We start from the raw sequence: 26,971 nt of genomic DNA on the forward strand, positions 1-26,971 counted from the left end.
GGGGGCGGGGCGCCGCTGGCATGGTGACAAAGCTACTCTACGAGCTCATCAGATTGAACTGGTGCTCTCTGTTCTCTCTGGGCTTGCTGACCAGGCACAGCCAGTGAAATGCTCAGTGTAGGCAATGGGGGCTGTGTGTTCACAAACACCTCTGAAGTCCAGAGTTACGGTTTTGAACTTGTAATACTTATCTGCCGTAATATTGGGAGAAAGGGAAGTGGTATAATCAGCAACCCAGAGGTAGCTCACCACAGCATTTGGGACAAGTGGAAGGAGAGAGACTCACGAGGAAGTATTATGATTGCCTGCCTAGTGGTGAGGAAAGGGTGCTCTGAGGAGGATCTGACCAAAATCAGTTGGAAAGAACACCACATACCCCTGGTTTGAGAGTAGGACAGTGACCTGCTCCACCTATCACAGAGTTAAGTGGAACTTTGCAACCAAGGCCTGTGTGTGATGGTGGCACTGCTGTTCCAGTGACCGTGAGTAGGATTGTCATGATTATGAAACATGGCCACCGGGCACCACCAGTTATTCATGAGAGGTTCTTGCCGTAAGTGACATTCAAGAAATGTCTCGATTCCTTACTTCCCCACCCTTACAGAATATTTTGTTTCTTGTTCAACAATGATAATGACAACTATGATTGAAATGAACCTGAGAAAATTCCTATGTTTAATATGTATCTTTATTCTTGTAGGCCTCTTTTTCGTGGAAGTTCAGATGTGGATCAACTAGGAAAAATCTTGGAGTAAGTAATAACTGTAATTTTACACCAGTGCCCGTAGCATTAGAACATTCACGGTGACTTTCCTCTGACGTTCACATAATGCGTTTATCTCTTGTCTTTCCTGCCCCAAGCTGCTGCCGCAGACAGTGTTACTATTTGTGTGGTGAGTGGGGACACGGTAGACCTGCTGTTTTATGCAGAACCCGTCATGACGGGCGGCCTGACCGTTCTGCTCTGGAGGCTTGTATGTTGCTCGTGTGGATTGTTGCACTGCTCCTCTTCTTTGCTTGGCTGACCTCCTGTTCTTTAGTTCAGGTGTGTTGCCTGCCTGGGGTCATTTCAGATGCATCCACCATCAGAAGTGCGTTGCTTGGTGGCCTGGTAACCCATCCTTGCCCACTGGGCTTCCTGTCCCCATTGAGTATCCTTTAGGCATCCAGGTTGGTTTGGCATTGTTTTCCTGGACAAAGAATGGTGTGCGACACAATCCATTTTTCTTTGGAGCACTGCGATAGGAAATGAGAATCCTAGGTTCTAATCCTATGCCTGTGGCTAAATAACTGTAATCTTGAGTAAGTCACTTAACATACCCTAAAAAGAGCTTCCACGGTGCCTGCTACGTAGTAAATGCTTTTAAAATGTTAGCTGTTTTTATCATTCGTTATTAATTGTTTAACCATTTTGTTCCTCAACTTCTTTACCTGAGAAATGAAACTTTGGGCTTAAATTTTCTTTACGTTCCCTTCTTGTGCTTCAAATCCTTGGTTCCAGTTGTCTGTTACATAGCTCCTCGCTGATTTGCAGAGTTCCATTCATGTCTGCATGTGTGCATGTGAAGGTATGGATGCTTTCATGTATCTAGAATGTAAAAGGGGGGGGGCTTTTCTTCTCACAAAGCATGCAGTATGGCATCCTTTGGGGATTTGTGCATTTGCCAAGTCCCATCAAAATTGGGGTGGAGTAGGAAGAAAGTGGGAGTTGTAGAACACATAAAAAAGCCCTGATCATTGGTCTTTGACATTTTCTAGGAATCCTGGTGATTTTTATGATATTTGTAGCCTGTAAAACTGGGGAGAAGTACCCCTGGAGAAAAGGATTCTATTTTAACCCCATCTATCCAAGCATGACTGCTTAAAACAGTTGGAACACAACCGGAACCTGACTGTGTTCTTTGGGTAACTGGAAACAGCTCCCGTAGACATCTGTTAGCACCAGTGCCACTGCTGAGTCAGGACCCGGTGGCTTTGAGGTCTGAAAAACATTTGCTCGTTTTATTGTCGGTGGCTGCCTGGGTCCAAGGCAACTGCCACAGCTGCTGCTCCTACTGCTGCTTCTGAACACTTTGTACGATGGGTGGTGCAGGACAGAACTGGCTTCTGAGTGTCCAGTTCTTTGTCATTGAGTGATGAACTCCATCTCTCTTCCCATCACTGTTGAATATAGTTGGTGTGTATGTGATTTTTAAGAGGGACGTGGGAAAGTCAGACCCTCTGTGGGAAGGAAAGCAGCTTGCCAGGCAGTGAAGCCCTTCACCTGCTTTCCCTACTGACACCACCTGGACACCTGGGCTACCTCCAGCACTGGTGTCTGCGATCTTGTTAACGTTGTTGGTGCCCCTGAGTATAACGTAGCCAGTGAGATGGACCAGGAGCAACCTTTGCTCAGCCTGTTTGACTTGCTTCCATGGGAAAGCCGGTTCCACCTTTGGCAAAGGCCTGAGATCCTAGGTTGCAAGCGGAAAGAAGCCATGAAGTCCTACATGTTCTATACTCTTAGATTTTACTTCTTGGTTGTTTCCTCTAACTGCAGTCATTACTTTGGCGTAGAGAAAAGGGACAATACTGCACCCTAGTGTCACTTCTCAAGTACTTGAAAAATGATTTCTGTCCCCACCTTCACTGCCAATTATAGGTTTTGTGCTCTGTCATTCTTTCTGGTACAAATGTCAACTTTTAAGGCTTATAGTCAGCTGTCCAAATACTGAAATTTGATGCAGGCACTTTTTAATGGGCCTATCAGAATTTCACCACGCTCACATATGGGCCATAAAAGCTCATACTGTATGAAACTGAATTTTTAAAGAAAGTTATATTCGCATTCTCTTTAAGGGGGAAAAAATGTTGGTGTTTAGGAAGATTTATACTTTCAAAGAACAGCAAGTACTTTGAAAGTGAAACTGAATGCTTTTCGCCTGTGGCATTTTGGAGCATTTTTAAGACCAGAGTCATCGTTAACTAGAACCAAAATATTGGGTTTGGAATAAGGAGAATTGGGTTCACTCCAGGCTCTGTGGCTAAACTCACTATGTGTGGCTTTAGCAGTCTATTTCATTCCTGTAACTCAGTTTCCCCATCTATAAAACAGAAATAGTAATACCTGAATAGTAGCGGTAATACATGTCATGGGAGGTTGTTAGAGGGATCAGGGGAGGTGATAGACTTACAAACACTTTTAAAAGTTATTTATGTAAACATGTATATAATTATATACCACATATACATACAGAGTCCCTATTTTTCGGAGGGCTTTTGGCATTCAGCTGCCCATATTGCCAGATTTAACTCAATATAAATATATTGAAAGCTGCAAATAAAAAGATTTTAAATTATTACTAATAGTTGTTGTAACCAGTTTCTAGGTAACTAACTGGTGCTGGTATGCAAATATATTAATATAAAAATGGCTAAAAAATAAAAGTGAATGAAAGAAAAATTTTGAAGTTCTTTAATAAGCATTCTTCTTTTCTTCCTCTCCCATTCTCATACATATTTATTTTCTTTAATAATTTGTAGTGAGGTGTTTTTCTTCTTTGTACTCTTATTCTAATCTTGCTATTAAGCAAATTTTGTACAGTTGCCATTTCCATTCATTTGTTCCAGTAAATATGTCCCTGACTCTGTTTTTATCTGCCTCGATAACATGGCTCTCCCAGCATATCCTACAGAGGCAGGATTGTCTTTGCCCAGACTCCCGCCGATGAGTACAGTTATGACACACTGTCTGCTCTCCCCAGGGGAGGTCTAGGACCTGGGCTTCGTTTAGGTGAGAGAAGGGGAACAAAGCCCTATAGAGATCCTATGACATTTGGCACCACATCTTCCTGAAACTTGGAAATCCATTCAGGAGAACTCACCCCTCTGGGCCTTAGTCCCAGCGAGGGCAGGCCAAGAAGACCCTAATGCAGGCAGGCCAGCAGCATTTCTAATTGTAGTTTAAATTGTTTGTCAGTATTTGAATAGTCATAGATTCTGTTCACTAAATTATAATTTTTTCGTTTAGAATTAATCAGTCTATGTGAGACATAAGTTTTTGCATCCCCTGATTTCCTTTGTTCAAATCTACTTAACTGCCTATACAAACACTATAAATAAGATCTACATAATGTATATTATGTTGTTTAAAGCCACTGATCTACAATATTTCTGAAGAATCTTAAATTATGCATTGCTAGAACTCAAGCAGTTCATATGTTAAGGTGGTAGTGCCAACACATTTTAGATTAATGTTCCCTCTTATGGATAGTAATAATGGGTAATGTATTGATGTTGACAAGTACTCATTGTATAAAAAAGACACTGAAATTCATAGAAGTTAAGCAATTTCTCCTTACCTATCCATAAGTGGCAGGTGTAGAATTTGAACCCACATCTGCCTATTTCCAAAGCCTGTGTTGTTTTTACATTATTTGATGCTCTGTCCACATTTCTGGGCTCAGAATCATTTTCAGGGAAAACATAAATGAATACTGTTTTTATTTATTTGCTCACTTTGGAATACCTTGAAATAGTTATGCAATAAAAACATATAAATTAATTTTGATGTTAAATTATAAAATAGTGTTTGCATAACACAGGACGAACATACCTTCCAGCCTCTTCTTTTTGTCTGATTCTAATGGATGTAGTTGGGGAATTAATCTTTAACCAAGATTATATGTTAAGAAATGATGTTACATGAGCATCATAAAAGCAGGTCGATACCAAAGTGCTTGATCAGAACACAAAAAGCAATCTTAAGCATAAAAGAAAATGTTCTGTGCCCATGTGGGTCTACTTTTAATATATAGGTCCTGCCCTGTCAGTATGTCAGGGCTTATTGGTAGTAGAGTATTTTCCATTTCTTCATTATCTCTTCTGTTTACTGTCTGCTTCCAGAGGAATCTCTTATCTCTTCCCAGCGAATTTTACAATTCTCCTGTGAGATTACCCTCTACCCATGATCACCGTATTGCAGCTGAACAGAGAGAAATGAGCATCCTGCCAGTCATATAAGTGAGGGGCTCCGGGGCTCTGTGCCCCCCGTGCCTGCCCCTTAGACTTTACCTTCATCTAGAATTTGGTGGGAAAATAGCTTCTGCGTAGCAGCAGATGCTGATGTTCACATGTGTTTTTCTTTTGTAGCGTAATTGGACTCCCAGGAGAAGAGGACTGGCCTAGAGATGTGGCCCTTCCCAGGCAGGCTTTTCACTCAAAATCTCCTCAACCTATTGAGAATTTTGTAAGCGACATTGATGAACAAGGCAAAGACCTCCTTCTGGTAAGTTCAGGCGATGCAGAGTTGACCTGCACTGTGCTGATGAGAGACTTGCCCTGTCCCCTCTAGGTGGTGGGAACAGCATCAGTTCAGCATCACGTGCCACAACCTCACAAGGCATGAGCCGCAATCTCTCTGCAGCTCTCTTTCCCACACCTAGACCGGAAGGAGTCAGTGCTCCCATTCTGTAGTGTATTCTGAATTTCAGATACAGACGTAAGAGTCTATAGGTCTTAGTAGAAATGTTGTGCTTCAGCTCTGGGTGGGCACAGCCAGTGGTTGGCATGTCTGCAGAGCCATTGATGTTCCCAGTAGAAACTCACTCCATCTTCCCCTGATGGTGGCTCATTTTCTGATGCTTAGGCAATGGTTCCCTCCACTGCCAAGTTACGAATAAGGACAGCTAAACTTCCTCCCCACTGTTTATTCCTACGGCCTGTATCCTTTGGTGTATAAAATATGGCCACCATAGGCTTTCCTTTTCAGCAGGAACTTTGAATGACAGACAGTGTCACCTGCTCATTTAGGGTGCCCCCCTAGCAGTGGTGGCTTTCAAAGTCAGACAACACACTAGTGCTAGACTGGGAAAGTAGCAGGAGACAAAGAAGAAAAATGAACAAAGACACGTACCAAAGAGAGAAGGAAGAAGCAAGTTGAGGAATAAGAAGCAGAACCAGTGACATCGGGACTAGGGGAAACTTAGGCATAAAGCATAATATCCACAGGCGTTCAGGGAAAGGACAGCCCGAAACCACACAGCTCAGAACTGTCTGAAGCTGCTGGGGGACCCAGGCTAGAACTAGAAAGCAGAAGATGGGCCACTTGGTGCAAGATAGGCAGCCGTGCCCCCAACAACACCCGTTGCCTCTATTGGAAATCATTTACTAAAGAAAAATGAAGACTGTGTTAGAAAGTTTGTGTTATTTAAGAAACGGTTAACATTTGGAAGTTTAGCATGTTAAATTATTCTTCATTTTCATCTGGAAAAAAAAGGTTGACTTTATATCATGCCTCAATCATATATGTATGGACATGTATACAACATTTATAAATGCTCTTATATACATACAAGGGTGGGCGAAAACAGGTTTGAGCTGTGAGTGACATTCTTTTGAGTTAGTAAAGCTATTGTCATCATAACCTGCATGTCTTTTTCCATATGAGCAACTGTAGACCTACTTTTGCCCACCCCTGTATATAAGACAATGCAGGGGGAAATTATTTTTAACAACTGAAATCGACACATCTTTTCGAGTTTTGTCCCCTTGGTTATGGTTAACTTGGGAGGCTAAATACTTATTCCAAATATGATGCTTTTGCTGAAAAAAAAATGTTAGAGTTCCTGCTATCTAACTGTTTTCAGAGCCTGAGGCACTTTTTTTTTCTGTCATTGTACTTAGCCTGCTTTTGCTGCATAACAAATAACAAAACAAAAAAATACTAGCATATAACAGTGAGCATTTCTTCCTTGCTCATGGGTCTGCAGATTGGCAGGGCAGCTCTCCTCCTGCCTTCAGGTCAAGTACAGGCCTTTCCGTGAGCCTTATTCTGGGGCCCAGGCCAGAGAGGCTTCAGCTCCTTGGAGCATGTTTTTCTCCTGGGAGAAGGCGGATGCTCCCAAAAGGGCAAGCAGAAGCATGAGAAGGCCCTGAAGGCCTAGGCTCGGAAAGCCTCCCTGCTCCTTCTGTCCTCATTCCACTGGCCAGAGCAAGTTCCATGGCCAAGGCCAACCTTGGGAGAGGAAAGAATGCTCTCACCGTGGAGGGAGGGAAGGGAAGAAAGGGAATATATGCTGGAAAAGTGCAGATCCTCTTAAGTAAGTTGTAATTTCAAACAGTCATTTTATAAGTCAGTGTTTTGAGGAAGTAAATTAAATGTTCTTGCAGAAACAATATTATGACATGAGATTTTTTTAATACTCAAGCCAGCCAGTTGTGCCATTTGGGGTAGAGCAATAATAGATCTTAGCCATCTTTCCCAACACTATTTCTATAGGACATAATGTATTAAGACTTGAAATTCTCACACACCCCCACATGAAGCTAAGGAATTCTCCTCCTCTCTCCCCTCTTTCCAGCTCTAAGCCATCAGTATAACTGTGGGAACAGGGCTTCCTCCCAGAGAAGCCTCTAGGGACGTCTCTGTATCTTGAACACATTCCCACAACTTTTTTTTAAATATATTTTTATTGATTTCAGAGAGGAAGGGAGAGGGGGGGAGAGATAGAAACATCACTGATTGGCTGCCTCCTGCACAACCCACACTGGAGATCGAGCCCACAACCCGGGCATGTGCCCTGACCGAGACTCGCACTGTGACCTCTTGATTCATAGGTCGATGCTCAACCATTGAGCCACACCGGCTGGGCTCCACAATTTTTTATTTCTTCTTTTCTATGTTCTGGGGATTAAACTGGCTGCTTCTTTTTCTAATGCCACTACCTAACTTTCTTCTTCTTAGACTCTGGAGAGAGAGCTGTCTCAAGAATTTTGCCCCTACTCTCCTGTCCTTTGGGAATTCGTCCCTTCCTTGTAAAGCTTTTCTCAAAATGCTTGTTGCTATTAGAGACAGTAGAACCGTTCCGTGAACGAGCTCCTTCCTCTGCTTGTCCTTTTGCTCTTGATTTTCAGAAGACACTGTGAGGAGGCTAGTACCCATGGACTGGTAGGGAGCTCAGGATAAGCAAGATTTCTGGGGACTCAAAAATTCGCCTGAAGTTATATGTAGTATTTTCTATGTGTACATGGTTTCCTATGTCAATCACGTTTAACAGAGCTCCTGAAGAGCAGAAACCCAGATTAAACGGAAGTGGTCTTCATAGCCATAATAACGTTAAGTCTTTAGATTACATAGAAGACTCAAATACATAGACATGTCAGATACCCAGCTCACTGCAGTGCATCATGCCTCACAGAGATGAAAAAGCTGTTATAGCTTCCCTGCGACTTGTGAACTCCCAGGGCACTGCTTGCCACCCGCTGGGTACTCCTGCGGTGTTGGTGGAAGGAAAAGTGTGGACTTGAAGAACAAGATTGCTTGGGGTTGGATTGGAAATGGACTGAGATTAGGGAACTTTTCTGGCTAATTGATTAGGAATCAACAGTTTGGGGATGGAGATCGCTGCTCCACGGATTCACCTTTTCCTCCTTTCCCCTTCTACCTGCACTTTGAGTTCACAGCCTGGAATAGAGTTTAGAGACTTGAATTGAATCTAACGGATTCCTTCTGGGGATGCTGCTAGCCCATATGGCACTTTGATGTGAATTAGAAGGAAGGCATCCCTCTGCTGGGGCAGGGTGCATGGCTGGCTAGTAGATTAGGATAATTAGCATCTAGATTTTAGCCTGACACGCCTCCTCCTTAATAGAGAAAGCCTTTATTTCCTGGCTTGACATGTGTTTGTTTTTTTTGTTGTTATTTTGTTTTGTATTTTATTTTAGGAATTTGTCAGAAACTGTTTTGGTTTGGAGAGCAGTTCAGTAATTACCCTTTACACTTGAACAACACCTTGCCATTCTCTGCTCATTGACAAACCTTGTAGGAAGACTTCAGAGATAGGGTGAAGTCTCTGACTATGGCACAAAGTTTGCTAGCATTAGAAAAATCACTACCTAAAGAAAATGACATGCGTACTACAATAATAATAATAATAATAATAATAATAATAATATATTTTAAAGGACCTGGGTGGGTTGTAGAGAAATTCTGGGTAGTAACAGTCCACAGGCAACCCAAAAGGTGTTGCCTTTTTCTGAGGGGCAGTTTATACATTAAGGATATATATAAAATGAGAACTGTCTACAGCAAGCATGTCAAACTCGCGGCCCACGGGCCCCATACAGCCCACAACAAATATTTTTGCGGCCCAGCCAATATAATGGCATGTAAGGAACGTTTTAATAAAAATTTCATAACTTAATTTTTACAATATCGTGTTATACTTAATTATTAATAACAAACTACAGTGTTCACTAATGACTGATTACTATAATCGTTTTGCATTCATTTATTTCCCTTACGCGCAGGTGCACCATTTCTCTCCACTAATACTAGCAGCGAATATTTTAGCAGCCGATTGCCACGTCATTAGTCTGTACTGACTTGTTTGGTGTGTGCAACAGGAAATATTTCACTTTCGGAGAAAAGAAACATAGGTTTATTTGCGTTATGCTTATTAATTTGTGCAGTTATTCTGTGTCTGGTAAGTTAATGTTCAAGAAAAAATACTAATTTTTATTAAAATGTTCTATTATTTTATGTTAACAATTACTCATTTCAGCCCTTTGTATTCAGCATGTCTCTATCGAAATAAACCTACGTTTCCATGAAAATTGAAGCTTTTGTTTTTTTGCGGCCCACATAAACTTAAACCTTGTTTATTTGGCCCGTGTTAGTCTTTGAGTTTGACATGCTTGGTCTACAATTTACTTACTGTCCCTTGAAATAGATACTCATTCTCATTAGAGACACACATAATTCATGGTAGTGAAGATGTAACTACCAGAGCACATTTTTTTAAAGGAACATGTTTCATGTCAATCGATTTTTTTTTTCTTTATCACAGAAGTGCTTGACATTTAATCCAGCCAAAAGAATATCTGCCTACGGTGCCCTGTCTCACCCATACTTCCACGACCTGGAGAGGCGCAAGGAGAGCCTGGATTCCCACCTGCCGCCCAGCCAGAACAGTTCGGAGATGAATATAGCCTGAGCTCCCAGCCGCCGCCTCAAGCGGATCCCCTGGTGTCTTATGGGTCCCCCTGCGTCAGCCCCTGCAGAGCTGCGGAAGATCACCAGCCAGGGACCTTCTAGCTGCCGTCTTCTGGGTGGGCTCTGCTTCTCCGAGGAAACGGCTTAGTTTACTGTTTGAAATCAATGCAAGAGCGATTGCAGCTTTATGTTCGTTCGTTGTGTGTTTGTCTGTCTGTCTGTGTCAAAACCCTGGAAAAATTGTAGAAAAAGAGAAGCTGCTGACCAATCGTGCTGCCATTTCATTTTTCTAACCTTGAGTGCTGCCAGAGTAAAATGAGCAATCCAGGCACAGCTGATTGTGACGGATCTCCCTGCAGCTGCCGGGCCTGATTTGGTACTTTTGAGTGAACGTGTTGAGTGAGTGTGTGTGTGATTTTTGATCTCTTAAAGTGTTACTCTCTGTAAATGATGAGAATTGAATTCTGGGGATTCAAAGTGACCAGTACGTAACAGGCATCTGTGGACCAAAGGTGGTTCACCAGGATGGGCTCCTGAAATTAGAGAGTTGAGCCTATGTCCTCAGAATTTCTCTTCTGGCCACAAGTAGTAAATTTGTTAGTAGTGAAATGTTCACTATCTAGATGAAGTTTTAGACACACATCAAAGAGGAAAAAAAATTTTAGTATCTTTAAGAGACCTATTTTTTAAAGCACACATTTCATTTACTCTTCCAAAAGCTGAATTTACTCATTCTAAGTACATTTTAACCTGTATAAAATGCTTTATTGTTTCTTTTTTTAAAAATGCCCTATAAGCTTTTTTCTCACTTGCTTTGGTTTTAGGGAATGCACCTCAAATAGGTGCAAAACATAGAGAAAGCCTTTATTTCCTGGTTTGAAATGTATTTCCTTTTTGGTTCTTTTGTTGTTGTTGTGGATTTTAGGAGTTTGTCAGAAACTGTTTCCTCGTTTGGTTTAGAGAGTAGTTCTCTGACTAGAGACAGGAATGCCATTTGAATTTTTCCACCTGTGACACTGTACTTTTTCTACAATGCACTGCCTTGTTTGCGAAGTATCCATCTTTTCTATCCCCCAGCGCCTCGGATAAATATTACTACCCTTACATTACCGATGACAGGTTACTTAAGCTGTTTGCATGCACTTTCTTCTTTCTTTCAATGAACCTTTCGTAAATAGATTCAGATTATGGTTTATGGCTCTAATTCCACGATCCCTAACAGGGTCCCTATGCTCTCACTCTAATGCAATCTTCCTACCTGTCAGCCCCCGTTGTTACGTAGACAATGAGTGGAAGACTGGTTCTTCTGTATCACCAGCACATAGATGGCTTTAAACTGTTACTTCGTGTTTTACGTTTTTATGGAGTATATTGTCAGTGTAGTATCTGAGGGAATATCTTTTAACTATTTTTTTTTTTAGAAAGAAATATTTACTCTAATCTTTTCTCCTTCCTTCAGGCTGTGCTCCCTTCCAGTGCCTCGTGCACACTCCTGCTCTCTGCGGAGCCAGCCTGACTTGGGCATTGTGAATAGCTTTACTCTTCCTCTTGCCATTTTCTCTGTAGGTACTTTATAGTTCATGCCATCACTGCCTTATTTGTGGTGAGTGCTCATTTGGCTCTAATAAGCAGAAGACACCGAGTAAGTATGTTTGAGGAATTTTAGCTACTTTGCCTTCTGACTCATGTTTTGAGTTCATGCAACCATTAGACCATGTTTTAGGGTTAGAGCTTTCAATGAATGGACATTGCTTCGCTGAGTAGAAAATATTCCAGGTGATGTTTGTGTGTAGTCAAGCCTTACCGAATTCCTCACAGCTTAATATTGTATGTGACTATCTTGAACAAGAGAAAAATTGGGAGTTTTCTCCTTGACAGTTTTTCGGATCAGGAACCATTCTTTTTTTAATCCATTTTTTTAATAGTGTTCTGATTCAGTAACTTGAAGAGCAGGAAAATTATTCTAAAGTAAGATATGGTGTTGCCCTATGAACCAGGAGATCACAGTTCAGTTCCTGGTCAGGGCACATACCTAGGTTGCAGGCTTGATCCCCAGTAGGGGGCGTGCAGGAGGCAGCCGATCAATGATTGTCTTCATTGATGTTTCTATCTCTCCCTGTCCCTTCCTCTCTGAAATCAATAAAAATATATTTTTAAAAAATAAATAAAATAAAGACACGGATGAGAAGATGGGCCATAAGAATGTTTTACACTTTCTTCATTGTGACAGCATTATGTTTTGTCACCACTGTAAATGCTTGAGATATAATGAATCCAGAGCATTTAGGACTAGGTAGACTAGCATTCTCCCATGGAAATGTGAGTTCTGCCTTTTCTTTTGGTTGGGAGCAATATACAAAGATGTTTTTGCTAGGGCCTAGAAATTGAATTTTAAAACTCACTGCACTGATTGATTATGAGCTTTTCTGTTAGTATTCATGGCTAGAGTGAACATAACTTGAGTTTTTGCTTTTGCAAAAGTTTTCACAAGTTTGCTCTAGAAAAATGCAGCTTTTCTAAACTGGAATTTTTTCAGCATTCTTTAGAATTTTAAACAAGAGCTCAACTTTTATTTCTAGCATATACTTTGGGGTCATTTCTCAGTAGTGTGTATAAAGAAAACTTAAAGCACAAACTTTAAGGTATTAGATCCTTAGCAGATTATCCTCTGCGAGGCAGAATGAGAGGGCATCTCAGCCTCTCTGAACTTGTTAAGAGTCTGCCCCAGCTCTTCCATGATTGTGGCTGTGACACTTGAGTGATTACTCTCCTGTTTTCTGTTATTTCCATCAGGTCACCACGTCTGAAATCCAGATCCCACACAAGCGCCCTTGCCGTTAGGTTCTTGGAAGCATATAGCAGAGTGCAAATTTACTGAATGCAGCGCATTCTTCTGTGACATATGTTTTCAGACATCTTTGCCAGAAGCTAGGCAGTGGTCAGCTGCAAAGGTCAGACTGCCCCAGAGTTCCCTGAAAGCAGCTTATAGCAGTAGAAATACGGTGAGCGATTTGAAATCACATTTGAGTTTCTCTCTAGGACTGGTCCAAGAATGTACATGATAGTTTCTATATCATATTCTGTCCTGGCAGCCCAGGCATTGTGGGAACTGTTGTGCAGGGTAGACTTGTTAAAACGTACATTTACAAAGAGTAAAGAAGAAACTTGCCCCTTTAGTCATAATAGTTAGCTGTTGCATGGCAAAGGTTCATAAAGCCCTGACCCTATCGCCGCCTTAAAAACACAATTTGTAAGAGCTTGTAAGAATCAGGTGCATTGGAGCCTCCCACTTCATCTCTCCTTTGAAGTGGGTGGGAACTCAAGGAGCAAAGAACCAGTTTTGGAAGAAAGCTCTGGGCCACTTCAGATTCTTTCATTCTCATGATTTTCTCTCAGGAAACACGCACTGTGAATGGCAGGCTTTTCGTTTAGCCCCAGGTGACTTACTAAAAATAGTTCAAAATATTCACCTAAGAATAGAATCTCAGCCTTTTAGTTTTAAGTAAAAATGAATATTTCAGAATGCACAGGATGTTAATATTTTAAAGAAAACATGTTCTTTTTAATAGAGAAATTTATAGTTTGACTCCATGATGTGGTCCTATCCATAATGATGAGAAAAACACTTCAATTGTACCAAACATTTTGAATCTTAAATTATGTATTTAAAATGAGCTTTTAACCAATTATAGCTCCTTCTCTGAAAAGTAGTGCCAGTAAGAGTCAGTAACGGCAATTTCTACCCGTCATGGAAATTTAATCATGTAAGCTTCCTAATATAAACATATTAAATTTCTTCTCTCCAAAGAATTGCTTCTTTTCTTTTAAGTGACAACTTGACTATTTTTATGATAAGTATATGAGAGTTATCACACATTTTCCAAAAGCAGGCTGTGTTGCATACTTGGCTCTAAGAAAGAATAATGTTAAAAGTTTAATAAGCCCCGAGAATTACTTAATTATGGTGATATAGAGACTATAGAATATTTACTTTGGCAAGAAAATACTGAAATGTTATCAATTCATAGATATTGTTAGAATTCATAAGAATGCATGTTTTACATTGTGATATAAAAATAAAGATATTAAATGATTTCTAATTCTTTAAAAATCAAAAAAAGAGAAAGCTATCGATAGAGGAAATTCTAGAGAAAATTAAGGTATTTAAAGAAGAATATTTCAAAGTGAAATATATTTTGAGGGACATATATTTTAACAAACATATTGTAAGAATTGATATTGAAGTCATCTGACAACTATGAACTTGGAAAAGCCATTTCAAACAATTACCATTTCAAAAATTGAGCTGAGCAAACTAAACCATCTGTATTCCTTTCTCATTTCATGGAAAAAAGCAGCCATATGAAGCTACACTTGTTAGGCAAGTCTAAGATTGTTCTTTTAAAAAAAGTAAATTTTAAAAAGGCATGTGCTTCCTATGCCACCAGGACTTTTGAATAATTGTGAAACCCAAACCATTTACCATGTGCATATGCATTTAATGCATGCAGATATATGAATAGGAGGATAGTTCCATATTTCTTCTCCGCAGTGTAGAAACTTCTTGAGGTGACCAAAAAGCTGTCAAGCCATGTGAGTCCTCAGAAGATTAGTAATGGTGTTTTCCTCAAAAGCATAAGAAAATGGCATTTTCATTTCTTATCAATGCAATTTTCAAACTAGTTTTGTTACATACCTATATCTCAAGCATTTCTAACATCTGCTTTTTCAGAAAATAAACCAAAAATATTCTTTTGGCCTTTTCTATCATCTGACCTTTGGAAAACAACAAAAAGAGGAGGGTTCTGATTTTCTCAATTAGTTGTTTTCGCTTGTGTGTTTTTTTAATGATGTATGAATGGGCTATTTCTCAGCAATCCAGGGAGTTCATTAAGATAAATGAATAGACTTCCATCAACATACTTGTTTCCTTGATACTGGTGCTCTGGCCTTCAAGAAGAAAACAAGAGCCACCTGAAAAGAAATAATGGCTTTTTTCAGGCAGCAATTTAAGTTCTGTTACAGCAATTGGAAGTTAATATTGTAGGGAAAAGAGATACAAGGTCTTTTAAAATCCACACTCTCCTAAGAGATGAGCTTTCTTGTTTTATTCCAGTATATTCCACAAGGTGGCACTTTTCATGGAGGCTGGGAAGGGGGGTTGGAGGGGGGGATCTGAGCCTAGGCTAAAGAGGTATTTCTGAAGACTTCATTCTAATTGTATTTTTGTGCACATACTTAACTCTTGTCTAGCACTTGTTTTTTAGGAGGCAAATAGTCTTCATACTATTCTGTAACTTAGACATTTTAGTTGTTAGCTAAGTTCTGAAGAATTGCAATTAAATTTTTCTGGAGGATGGATAATACTCTCATTTTGATCATTTAAGTGGATAAAGAAAGCTTAGGCATTCATTTATTTAAGATGCATTTTTGAGGTAGCTAAATACCTCACTTTTCTAGGTGCAAAAGTTTCCAAGATGGACAGACTTACTACTAAAAAGGCAGCACTAGGTCTTGTTAGGAGTGTAAAACTCCACCAGTGCCCCAGCCCACGTACCAAACCCATGTTTGCTGCTTTCACATCCCCACATCCCCTACCATCGTGGCCTTTAGACATTAATTCAGTGTCTTAACTCTAATTTTAAAAACGGATGAACAAAATAAGTAGCACATCAGTTACTAAATAGCAAAACTATTTTTTTCTACAGAATTGGCTATGCTGAAATAGCCCTGAAATACTAAAAGACCTGCTAATTTTTACATTTGTATAAGCACAAGTGTAAATTCACAGGAAATTACAATTTAAAATTTTTTTTTTTGTCTAGACATGAGTATGATAATTTAGGAATATATCTACACTAGTTTTTAATTTCTCCATTTGTGTAGTTCTCGGCAATTTTATTATAGATATAAATATAGATATCCCTATACTCATGTTTTAATTCACAGGTCTGCCCCAAAACCCATTAACCCCCAAGTTTTAGTTCATTTTAGAAGTCACTTTCCCCAGTTAGTGTCATTGAAATTTAGGAGGAAGGAAATCACAGTATTTTTCAGAGTTTCCTTAACACAGCATAACAGAAGGCAGTTTATTCCTAAGGAACGAGGGAAATTCCATAGTGCCTGCTTAGCTTTCCTAAAGGGTAGCCGGCAGGCAAGTCTCAGTAATTCACACTGAATCAAAATAACGCACACACCAGAGGCTGTCCAAAAGCTCATAAATCATCGGCCTCGTCCCTCTGCTTCAAGTCCCACTGAAGCAGGCCGAATTCGAGCCACGAATTTTGTATCAGTTGGGCCAGTGTTAATTCTGCCCGAACCCCTTCGGGGCGCGCTGCACGGGCCCCGCCCCTTTGGCTGTAGAGCGGCAGTGGGCGGAGCTGGCTGGGACCCGCCCGCCGCTCACCTGTTTTTGCTAAAATGACGTGCAGACCCGGCTGGAAACGCCGTGGTCCACGTGCCTGCTGCTGTCTCAGAGGCATCTGTTCTGCAGTCTTCGGACGTCAAATGTCCCGAGAAGTAAACGGGTGTCTTCTGTACATAAATAAGTACAACACAATTCTCCGGAGTTCAGGTAATAAAGAGATGCTGCTCTGTATGAAGCTATCAGGCATCTCTCAAGCTCTAAGCTCAGTTGCTTTTTTTTTTTTTAAGAGGATATGTGTAATTACAGGAAAGTTTTTTTTTTTCAATTTTCTATCATTCTACATATATGATGGCAAAAGATATGCCTGGAAGGGTTTTGTTGTGTAACTTGTTTATTTTCTGCTTCATCCTCAGTTGCCAAAAGCTCCTAACTCTTGTTCCAATTTTTTGTCTTTTTTTTTTTTTTTTGTCAAGTAATTAAAGATATGTAAGCAAAGTATCTGGTGTAGTAGGGGAATTTCCTGGTTAGAGGAACTTTTGTGTGAATTGTTTTGTTAAGCAAATAATCCTTTATTTTAGGTGTTTGGATTGTCAAATGTAGGTTTTTCTTAAAGGGGGCACATAACTATAATATTACTACCAAGAACTATGACTGTAGCACTAATCAGCAAGCATATTGGTAGAGCCACACAGTTAAGTTCTAGCTCTCTGTGGTTTCTAGCCAAATTCCGTTGATGTGCTTAGGTTACAGTCCTGCAGATACCCTGTATACCCTCACTTGAAAGTTTCTGATTTTAAGTTTTATGAAGTGCTATAACATGTATTAGCTAGCAATAGTTCTATGCTCACCAGCAACTCTGAACTTGACCTTGAAGTCTCTGAATAATGAAAATAGATTTCAGCAATAATACATTTATTGAACACCCCCCAAGTGCATTATATATCTTCTCATTTTGGTCCTGTGTTTGCAACAATGTACACATGACTGTTATAGTTCCTCACTTATTTGTATTCATTTATTTTGTATGACAAATGATAAATACATTAGTACATGGAGTGAATAGCATCAACTACCCCTAGGATCAGCACTTAACAAGGTGGAAAATATCTATTTCAAGTTTTTCTACTTTTGCATAAATTATTTCTATTATTATTCATTTATATTATTTATTGCTGCATCACACTAGTCCTGTGAAAGTTCAACTGAAGGCAGACCGCATTAGGGTATGCATTTAACCTTCATGATCATGGTCTTGACGGAGCTAAGAAAGTAAAGATTAGACTAAGCCCCCGAGTAAGCTGCATGCATTTTAACATGACAGTAGAATTTAAGTCTATAGCTATAGTGTTTTTGTGTCTAGATGTTTTAATTATCATTATGTAAGGAATTAAGGCAAAGGAATTTGTAGTTGTTCTTTTGTCAAATATGCATATAATAATATAGTGTGAAAATATAGCAACAGTAAAAACTACAGACAGAAAAGCATCAGATACTGCCTTAATTTAGGGACTCTGCCAGATGGCCCTTGGAGTTGATGCCAGGCCGAGACCATGGGTGCCAGTGCAGAGCCTCTTGTCTGGCCTAGAGAAGAGCCTCCACGTGCGATCTAGAGCCCTCATAGGCATTGTGTGCAGTAGTGGGAACAGGTAGTTTTGGTGCAAGGAGAGCAGTGTGAGAGTTTTCTGTAGAAGCAGAACTGTCAGCTTGTGCCTTGAAGCTTCCAGAATGTGCTAGATGGAGAAGTCCAAGTTTCCGTGCTTCACACGACTTGGTTTTGTGCAGAAGCAATCCAGTCTGGTAGTAAAAACAAGGACTGCGTGTACAGTAGTCAACAGTGGGATCTTAATAACCAGCAATTCCCAACAACCTCAAAAGCTTGTTGCATTTCTGGTGTTTTAGGTTTTGATCTGAAGGCTAAATGGCAAGTGTTTGGTCTAGCAGAGCAGGGTGTGTTAAGAAAAGCACAGTATCGGTGCCCGTAGATGGCAGGTTAGAACTAGAGGGTCTTGCAGGATTATCATTTCTGAGATGTGTGAAATATAGTCGTGTTTCTGCATTCCCATAGGGCCTAGTGAAAACGTTCTTCTAGGTTTCAGCAAGGATGTCACACCCAGTGGGCTTTTTTTTTTTTTACTTAGACTAGGAAATGTTCTAAGAGTAGAAAAATCTTAATTTGGACATTTGCTTTGTTGGTTTCTGTTTTTGAAATCACGGTTCTGGAGGTGTAGAGACTGTGCATGTGCATGTCAGATACTAATCTAAGCTGTGTGAGCCAGCCCAGGAGAGCTAATGTTCGCCCATCCCCTGCATCTCTTCCTCCTTCCCTCTGAGGTGCTCCCTGCCCTCATCCTGGCCAGTCCATGTGGTGCTCTCCATCCTCCTCTGCTGTTCTTTGGGCATCAGGGACATGATGAGAGATACTTTCAGCATCACGGGTGTGCTCAGGCTTGGCCACCGTCCTCACCGGACTTTCAGCTGGCCACAGTCATCAAGAGAAGGTTCCTGGTGCTGGGCACAGAGTGCTCACAAAACCAATCCCAAATGCCCTCTAGCATCTTTGTATATACCTTGATTTTTAAGCCACGTCATTCTACAGAGCATTCAGTTTGGGCTGTGATACAAAGAGAAAAACTAACCAAGAATACAAACCACATTTCAGGCTGCTGTTTTCTGTCCATTTACAGGCTATCCTTTTACTGTATTTCTTCATACTTGAAACTCATTCCGCTATTTTAATATCAGGGTACAGACTTATAAGGGTGCATGTTTCTTAAAGGTGCAAAATTACTCTCATTCCGTTTGCTCATGTCGCTACAGAATGCTCTGGTTTGGTGCTTTGGGTTCAGCAGGTCAGAGAAGCAGTGTGGAAATTTACTGTCTGGAACATAGTCTTACAAGAATGTTGGCAGATGGCTTGATGTTAGATAAGGCTCTGCTCTTTTCTCTGTACACAAGGTTGAGACTTACCACACTGGCCTGGCAGGTTCAGCTGGGTACCCTTCCTCACAGGGTACATAAACCCTGTCCTCTCCAAAAGTGGGGGAGGAGTGTGTGCAGCTCTCTGAAAGCAGGGAATCTCCCTACATATCAGGATCATTTACCCTTAAAGAAAAACGGCCTCTGGTGTAGACAGGAACAGAATGGGGAGGACTGTCTTACTCTAGTGACCATCCCTCCTTTCCATAAAGAAAACCCTCCTGAGGAGGAAAAAAAAAAAAGAAAGTAAGAAAGCTTATCTGTAAAGTTATCCTCTTCATAGTACCCTGAGCTGAATAATCTTGCTTCCTTCCTATAGGTAAATGAAAATGCAGGTCAGTTGATCTAGACCTGAAGAAGAAAATAAAAAAGTAGGTGTTTGTATAGATGAACTATGCAAGCCAATGGCCACCAAAACTTACATTAAATACCCCATCACTAGCCATCTGTTTTTAAGAGCTCAAGTAAAGAATGTTTTATGACCCCGGGTTTCTGAGGTCAGAGGTAGCCATTCTAGCATGCGCCTTACTCTTAAGAACTACTTGGAGAGAGAACTGCCAGTAGTGAACACTGCAGTGGCGAAGCTAACATGTCAGAAAATTCAGAGGGTTGCCGATCAATAATCCTTTGGAAACTGGATGTCTTACTGGGTGCTAGAATGCAATTTTGGGTATTTATTTTCAGATAATGGAAAATTTATTGTTCGTTAAGAATTGGTGTTGAAATGTCATTGTTTTCTCTTATACACAAGCTCAATGGAAGCAAAAATATGCTTTGTATACTTGTCATGCTTTCTGTATTTCTTACAAGAAGATTGGTAGCAAATAAAAATAATAAAAACAGCGATTTAAACAGCTTTCTTGGAGATGCGTTACTATCTTATTTTTTATTATAATGTAAAATGAATATAATCGCAGTCAGTAAAGTAACATTTAATAAAATAAGTTTCAGCAGAATATGTTTTAAACTTCAAAGAGACTCCTTTTCAGGCTTCAGATGTTTTTAAAAAGTAAATAGCAGTTCCTTGTGCTTAGAACTTCAGTCACAGCTATTCAATAAGCTCTTATGAGTTGACCGTGCTAAGCACTGAAGAACTGAAAATGAGTGAGGCATGGGCCTCACTTGGAGAGACTTTATACCATATAAAGCCCTTTCTGACGCTTACAGGTGGAACCTGTGGAAAGGTTTGTGTGACCAATTGCTGATGACCTGGAGATGAGCCAAAAGTTTGCATCAGAAGTGATGTTTGAGTGGACTCAAAACAAGTCCATGTTTGCCAGTCCGACAAGGAAAAATACTTCCCGTGTGCAGAGGCATGCAGTTCTGAAAGAGCGGGCAGCAAGACTGCAGAGGCCACACCTGGAGCAGTAGCTTTCAGACACCGGGATCATAACCTATAGAAAAAATAGAATCTAACCACATGATCTGGTACATATATACACACACGGACATATATCAGAAACTTGTATTTCACAGAATGATGCGATGTGTCCCACACACGTTCTGTTTTATTATCCTCCACTCTGAAAACACTGGTGGCAACCCACCAAACTGATTTCATAACCCCACTAATAGGCCATGACTTAATATTGGAAAACAATTAGTAAAGGGTTGTAGGGGGAGCTGTATGAAGGAGTCAGGAAGTGATGTCATGAAGGGCTCAATATACCATATAAAGGAGTTTGGAACCACCGAAGGATTTGGGAGGGGGATAGTATTTGTTAATGTTGGCCCGTTTTTGTTCCACCACTTATATACTAGATGCAGAGTGACAGACCAAGCAGTACCTCGATACAACAAAGCCAACATGGGGTCATAGCTGCTGCCTGATACATGTTCCCCTTTGTGTGCAATACCAGGTATTTGTCAATTAGTCCATCAGAGTTCCCTGGGAATTCTCTCGTTAGGACTTCCCTCAGTTATTTTTAACAGGCCCTAAGTTGTGTCTAGATTTTTAAAACTACATGAAATATTCAGGAGGGTGAGAAGGCACTTGAGCATTCTGTATTGACCTCTCTTGCTCTTTTTGCCAAGAGGGTCCCTCTTCTTACAATCCAATTGCCCACAGCTGTTGCCTGAGCTCTCTGTTCATGCTGAGGTTGAAGCCTCGTGGTGACTGGTGCCGTGGATCTGTCTCTCGCCCAATGGCATGAGCTGGGCCCTCCCTGGAGAAGAAACCTGGGTTCCCCAAGATATGTGCAACGCCGGGATAATCTGAACAATAAAAGATTTATTAATTTAAAAAAAAAAAAGAAAGAAATATTCAGGAGGGATAATAAAAGCAGTCAAGATTTTGATCTTTATTACAAAAAATCAGTTTGTAATTTATTTTAAGAGGTCAGTCATAGTTATACTAATACATGTTTACAAACCATAGGTATGTACAACCAGATTAGACTGGACCCTTGTTTTCAAAGCAGTGTACAGAAAGATCCTCCAACCAGTCATCTCTGGTTATCTCTGCTCTACTCACATAGAACCTCATTTCATTGACAGCCTTTTGCCACTGATTCTGCCCTTAGCGGTGTCAGTCCAACGTATACTTCCTTGTTCTCTAGGGAAGAACTGGTGGATGGGCCCCAGGAGGCCATGCTTGTTCTGCAAACGCCACTTTTCCTGGACCATGTCAGTCTCTTCCCCGTCTGGAAGTTCAAGTCAGGGTGACCACATTTCTCCTCATGTATGCAGAGGATCGTGGGGTGCCAGTCTGTGGAGAGAAGGAAATATGCAGAGACTGAATCCAGCCAACCTTCTGGTGCCTGTTCCCTGGGCTCGGAAACGCCCCATATCCTTAGAATAAAGTCTGCTCCAGATTTTATTTTTTCTTTCAATGTCTGTAGCCCAAGTAAATTTCCGTTAATTGCGGCAAACATCCTAATACAGCTTCCTCCTCCACTCTATCTGCACGGCAGCATGGGGCCCCTGCTCTGCACTGTAACTTAAAGCTAGTGAAAAGCTAAGTCGAAAAATTGTGTACTTATTTCAGTGCAGATAAGAACAAAAAAATAGTAGAGCCTGCACTTTTCAAATTGGGGTTCCCAGAAACCTGGGGTATACAAGGGAGGATACAAAGCTAGATAAACAAGGTCTACCTTCCTCAATACTCAATTTTACTTAAAAGAAAAATTTTTCTTATTAAAGATGCTCTTTATAAAATACATTTTTAAAAAGGTGTAGAATAGAATGCAACATTCAAATTTTTAAAATAATATAGCCAACTTCAAAGACATTTTATGATTTTAATAACTACACAGGACTATGCCACCAGATCCCCTTGACACAATTCACTCTCCTGTGGAAAATTTTGAGAAGTACTGTATCAGCCAAGAGGAGGCAGCACTTGGAATGGGGCCCATTGTTCTGAATGCTATGCCTCCTGTGGTCTCTAGGATTCCTCCTTGGAAAATGACATCTGTTTGGACAGTGTATGCAGAAACCTGCTAAGGAAAGTCAATTTACTTATATTCACTGAGCATCTACCACTGGCCTCCACTCTCAAAGAGCATCTGGTAGGCAGAAGTGTCAAGAGAAGCGTTGATTCAATGGTGAAGGTTAATGATAATAGACCTTTGTTGGATTTCATTGTGATATAGTTAGTCAACTGTGGGTGCAGCAAAAATGGCACTCTGTAGAGGAGAAGGGGGTTCAGTAAACCCAAGGGCCAGGAATTCTGGAACATTCCATACAAGCTATCTTATTTCATCAAGTCATTCTTATCAACTCCAAGTGAGAAGTAAACGGTGTGGTCAGTTCTGGAAGAAGATTGCATATCACATGTAAGAAAGAAATACAATTGCATACTTTAGGCTCTAGAAGTGCTTGGAACAGAGTAGAAGTTCAATTTGTGTTGAATGAATAAGTGAATGAGTTTCCAGTGACCAATTTATATGTAACTGTCAATATGAAATGATTACATGCTCACCATAAAGTACTTAAAGAACACAAAAACTACAAAGAAAAAAAGTATTTCTTAAAATGCCACCTTGTAGATAAAATCATTTCTAACATTTTGACAAGTTTTGGATACCAAGCTTTACATAGATACATGCAAGTTATGGAACTATAATTTTACTCTTGGAGACAAGCTGTCCAACCCACTCAATACTAGTAAATTGTGCTCTGGGGATTATTTGTTTGTTACTTTACATCGTATCCTGGATAACTTGTCATTTCAATGACTACAAGTCTGTATCACCATCTGTTATGGCTGTATAGTATCCCACTGTATAAATGTACTATAATTTACATAGCCAATCCTCTATTAGTAGGTATTTCTCCCCACACTATTCCCACTTTTCACTGTATGAAACAATGCTTCCATGAGCAGTACTGTGCATGCATCTGTTTGTGTCGGCAGTTTGATTTAAGCCATCTAATCACTGGAAACTTGTTTACTCATTCATTCAACCACAAGTCAAAGAATGCCTGGGGCCACAGAAAGCCAAAAGAAACAGTGAGAGCCTTCACTGGGATCACGGCCCTGTGGACACCTTGATCTTGGACTTCAAGGCTCCAGAACTGTGAGAAAATAAATTTCTGTTGCTTAAGCCACCCAGTGTGTGGTACATTGTTGTGGCAGCTCTAGCAAAATAATACAGTAATTCAATGGGGGAAAGGACAATCCTTTCAACAAATGGTTCTGGAGAAATTGGATATCTATTTGGGGGGGAATTGAACCTTGATCCTTACCTCATAAGAAGAAAACATAGAGGAGACCAAGATGGCGGCATAGGTAAACACCGCAGACTGCTGCCGCAAACAACCACTTCAAAAATACAACTAAAAGACGGAACGGACATCACCCAGAACCACAGGAAGGGAGGAACAAATGTAACCTGAACAATAAAGATTTAATAAAAAAAAAAAAAAGAAGAAGAAAACATAAAAGGAAGTCTTGTGACTTTGGGTTAAGCAAACATTTTTTAGAGAAGACACAAATGGGAAATATTGATAAATGGCACTTCATCAAATTTAAAACTTAGGCTCTTTGAAAGACATTCTTAAGAAAATAAAAAGGCAAACCACCAATTGGGAGAAAAAGATTGCAAAACATTCTGGCAAAGGATTAGTATTCAGAAAAATAATCTACTTTTTTAAATGGGAAAAAGATTTGAAATGACACTTTACCAAAGAATATTATTTAAAAAAAAAAAAGAACCTAAAAGATGAACAACTGCATTAGTCATTAGGGAAATATAAATCAAAACCACAATGAGGTATCCCTACACACCTACTAGAATGGCTAAAATGTTTAGATTAGGGAACACCAAATATTAATAAATATGTGAAACAACTAAAAATCTCACCATTGATCTCAGTAATGCAAAATGACATAGCCATTTTGCTGGGGGTTAAAGTTAAACATATACTTATAATTCAATTCAATATTCTACAGCTTATTGTATTTACAATTCAATGTAAATATATTCTAGGTATTTAACTTGAAATAAATGGTAACATACACAGGAACACCTATATATGAATGTTGATAGCAGCTTTATTCATAATAGGCAAAAAAATCCAAATGTCCATCAAAAAGTCAATGAATATACAAAATGTTATTTATAAATACAGTGGCTACTACTTAGCAATAAAAGGGAACAGCTGTTGATATAAACAACATGAGTGAATCTCAAAAGTATTGTGAAAGAGGTCAGACACAAAAGGCTACCTCCTATTTGATTCCTCTTATATGAAACTCTAGAAAAAGCAAAAAACAAATCAGTTTTCAGGGGCTAGAAGACAGGGAAGGAAATTAATTAAAAAGAAATACAAGGGAATTTTTTATAAAAAATGAAAATGTTCTATATCTTGATTGTAGTGTCGATTACATGACTGTATACATTTGTCAAAACTCATCACCTGTACATTTTAAACTGGTAAATTTTATTATATGTAAACTACACTTCAGTAGAGCTATGTGTTTTTTAATTAAAGGCATTCTCTTTCAACACTAACAAAAGCCAACCTGAAGTAAGAGGCCAAAACTTTTATAGTTTGTGAGTCACCTCAGTAGGGATAGAGCAAGGGGAGAATTATAGTGAAATTATTACACATTGATTCACTTAAAGCTCTCATGAATATCAGGAATTTTCCCTTCTGAGTCATTTTACTTGGTAACTTCCACTGCCTTTGTCCATTAATAGTACTGAACTAGGGGTTTATTACTTGCATTTCATAATTCAAAATCCTGGTTTTAAAAAATCCTCTTTATGTCTTGTACACTGAGAAATATACCTGTCAAGAGCACAAAGTAATCATGTTTACTGGTCAATGTTTTTTCTCAATGTCGGTAAAATTGCATCCAGAAGTTACATGGTGAGTATGGAATCAGAGAAAGGGGAGTTGATTAGCTGAGCAATCTTTCATAAAATAAATCAGAAAAGAAGGAGATATGGTGAAAAATAAAAACCCCTATGCCCTGTCCCCCTCAACCCACTAGTACTATTATGAAGTAACCTACACTAAAGGTTTATTGGGTAAACTTTTCAGAAAATTTTCTGGACATATTCAAGCATATATATGTAATAATTTGAACCATATGCAATTGTCATCCTTATAGGTTAGAGATTGCTGCATATCAACAATTTCATATAGTTCAACCAATATTTATATTCTATTGTTAACGCACATGCTCTCATATTCTATATAGAGTTCTGCGCTTCTCTCTCTTAATATGTAAAGTGGCCATTCTTCCATATCAACACATGCAGCTGTACATCACTTTCTAAATGCCTAGTTTGTCATTGTATGGTTGTACCATACTTTATTTAACCAGTTCCCTTGTGATGGGAATTTAACTTGTTTCCTGTCTTTTGCTCCCTTGGTTAATAATAGTGGATGATGAAAATAGCTGTCTTCAAACATTAAAGCGCTCTGCTTCCATCTCCAGTCTAGGGATGTGCCCACCCAAAGGACAGACACTTGGCTTTATGGATTGGGTTTCTGTGTCTTTAGCTATTGTTAACATTTTTTGATACTCACACAACAACAATGAAAAGTATGTGAAAACCAGTCAACTATATTATTAAATTTGGATAAAGACCCCCAGTTCCGCTTTAATGTTAAAGATGCCATTTGAGTTAAAATCTTTGAATGCTCTTCAGGGTGAAAATCCCTCCCCCAGTCAATTAGTATTATTGTCACTATTTAAAACTTTGCCTTTCATCAATGCTCATGTTACTCCCTGTGTTCAAAAAGCTTTGCCTGCAGAATAAATTAAAATGTCTTCCCTTGACAATCAAGGCCCTCGGCCTCCAGCTCCAATGTACCTTTCCAACCTTGTTTCCCCTCTACCAGACGTGGTCTGTGCTGTCACATCACCTTTCCTTTCACTCAGGCCGTTCCCTCTGTTTGGAATGTCCTTCCCAATCAGATCCTCCGTGGGAATTCTGCCCACCTTCATAGGTTACCTGTAATGCCATTTCTCAACTCTCCTTCACCCCTCCAAAGCCAGTGTGAGTTTATAAGGAAAGCACATGCTTTCAAGTTTCTCACACCCGCATTTGACAATGCAATGCCAAACGGAGGTGAGTTGTCTTGGTGAAGGCTGCTGCACAGAGAGCCTGTCCCGGGTGGGTGATGAAGAACCGGAATGGGTGACCGCCGGCGCTGGCCTCTCCTCCGCGCCGACAGGTGGCGCTGTGGCCAGACGC

At 39.9% G+C, this 26,971-nt stretch overlaps 1 protein-coding gene across 1 annotated transcript in view; it reads left to right on the forward strand.

The window, feature by feature from the left end:
• Nucleotides 1-12,024, forward strand: part of CDK6 (cyclin-dependent kinase 6) — a 202,238-nt gene extending 190,214 nt beyond the window's left edge. The window contains exons 5-7 of the mRNA XM_005876089.2: nt 701-751; nt 5,131-5,266; nt 9,828-12,024. Coding sequence (XP_005876151.1) covers nt 701-751; nt 5,131-5,266; nt 9,828-9,974 — 334 coding nt within the window. The 3' untranslated portion in view covers nt 9,975-12,024. The remainder of the gene's footprint in view (nt 1-700; nt 752-5,130; nt 5,267-9,827) is intronic.
• Nucleotides 12,025-26,971: the final 14,947 nt, after the last annotated feature.

This window comes from Myotis brandtii, unplaced genomic scaffold (genome assembly GCF_000412655.1).
Source record: "Myotis brandtii unplaced genomic scaffold, ASM41265v1 scaffold48, whole genome shotgun sequence".
Lineage (NCBI taxonomy): Eukaryota > Metazoa > Chordata > Mammalia > Chiroptera > Vespertilionidae > Myotis > Myotis brandtii.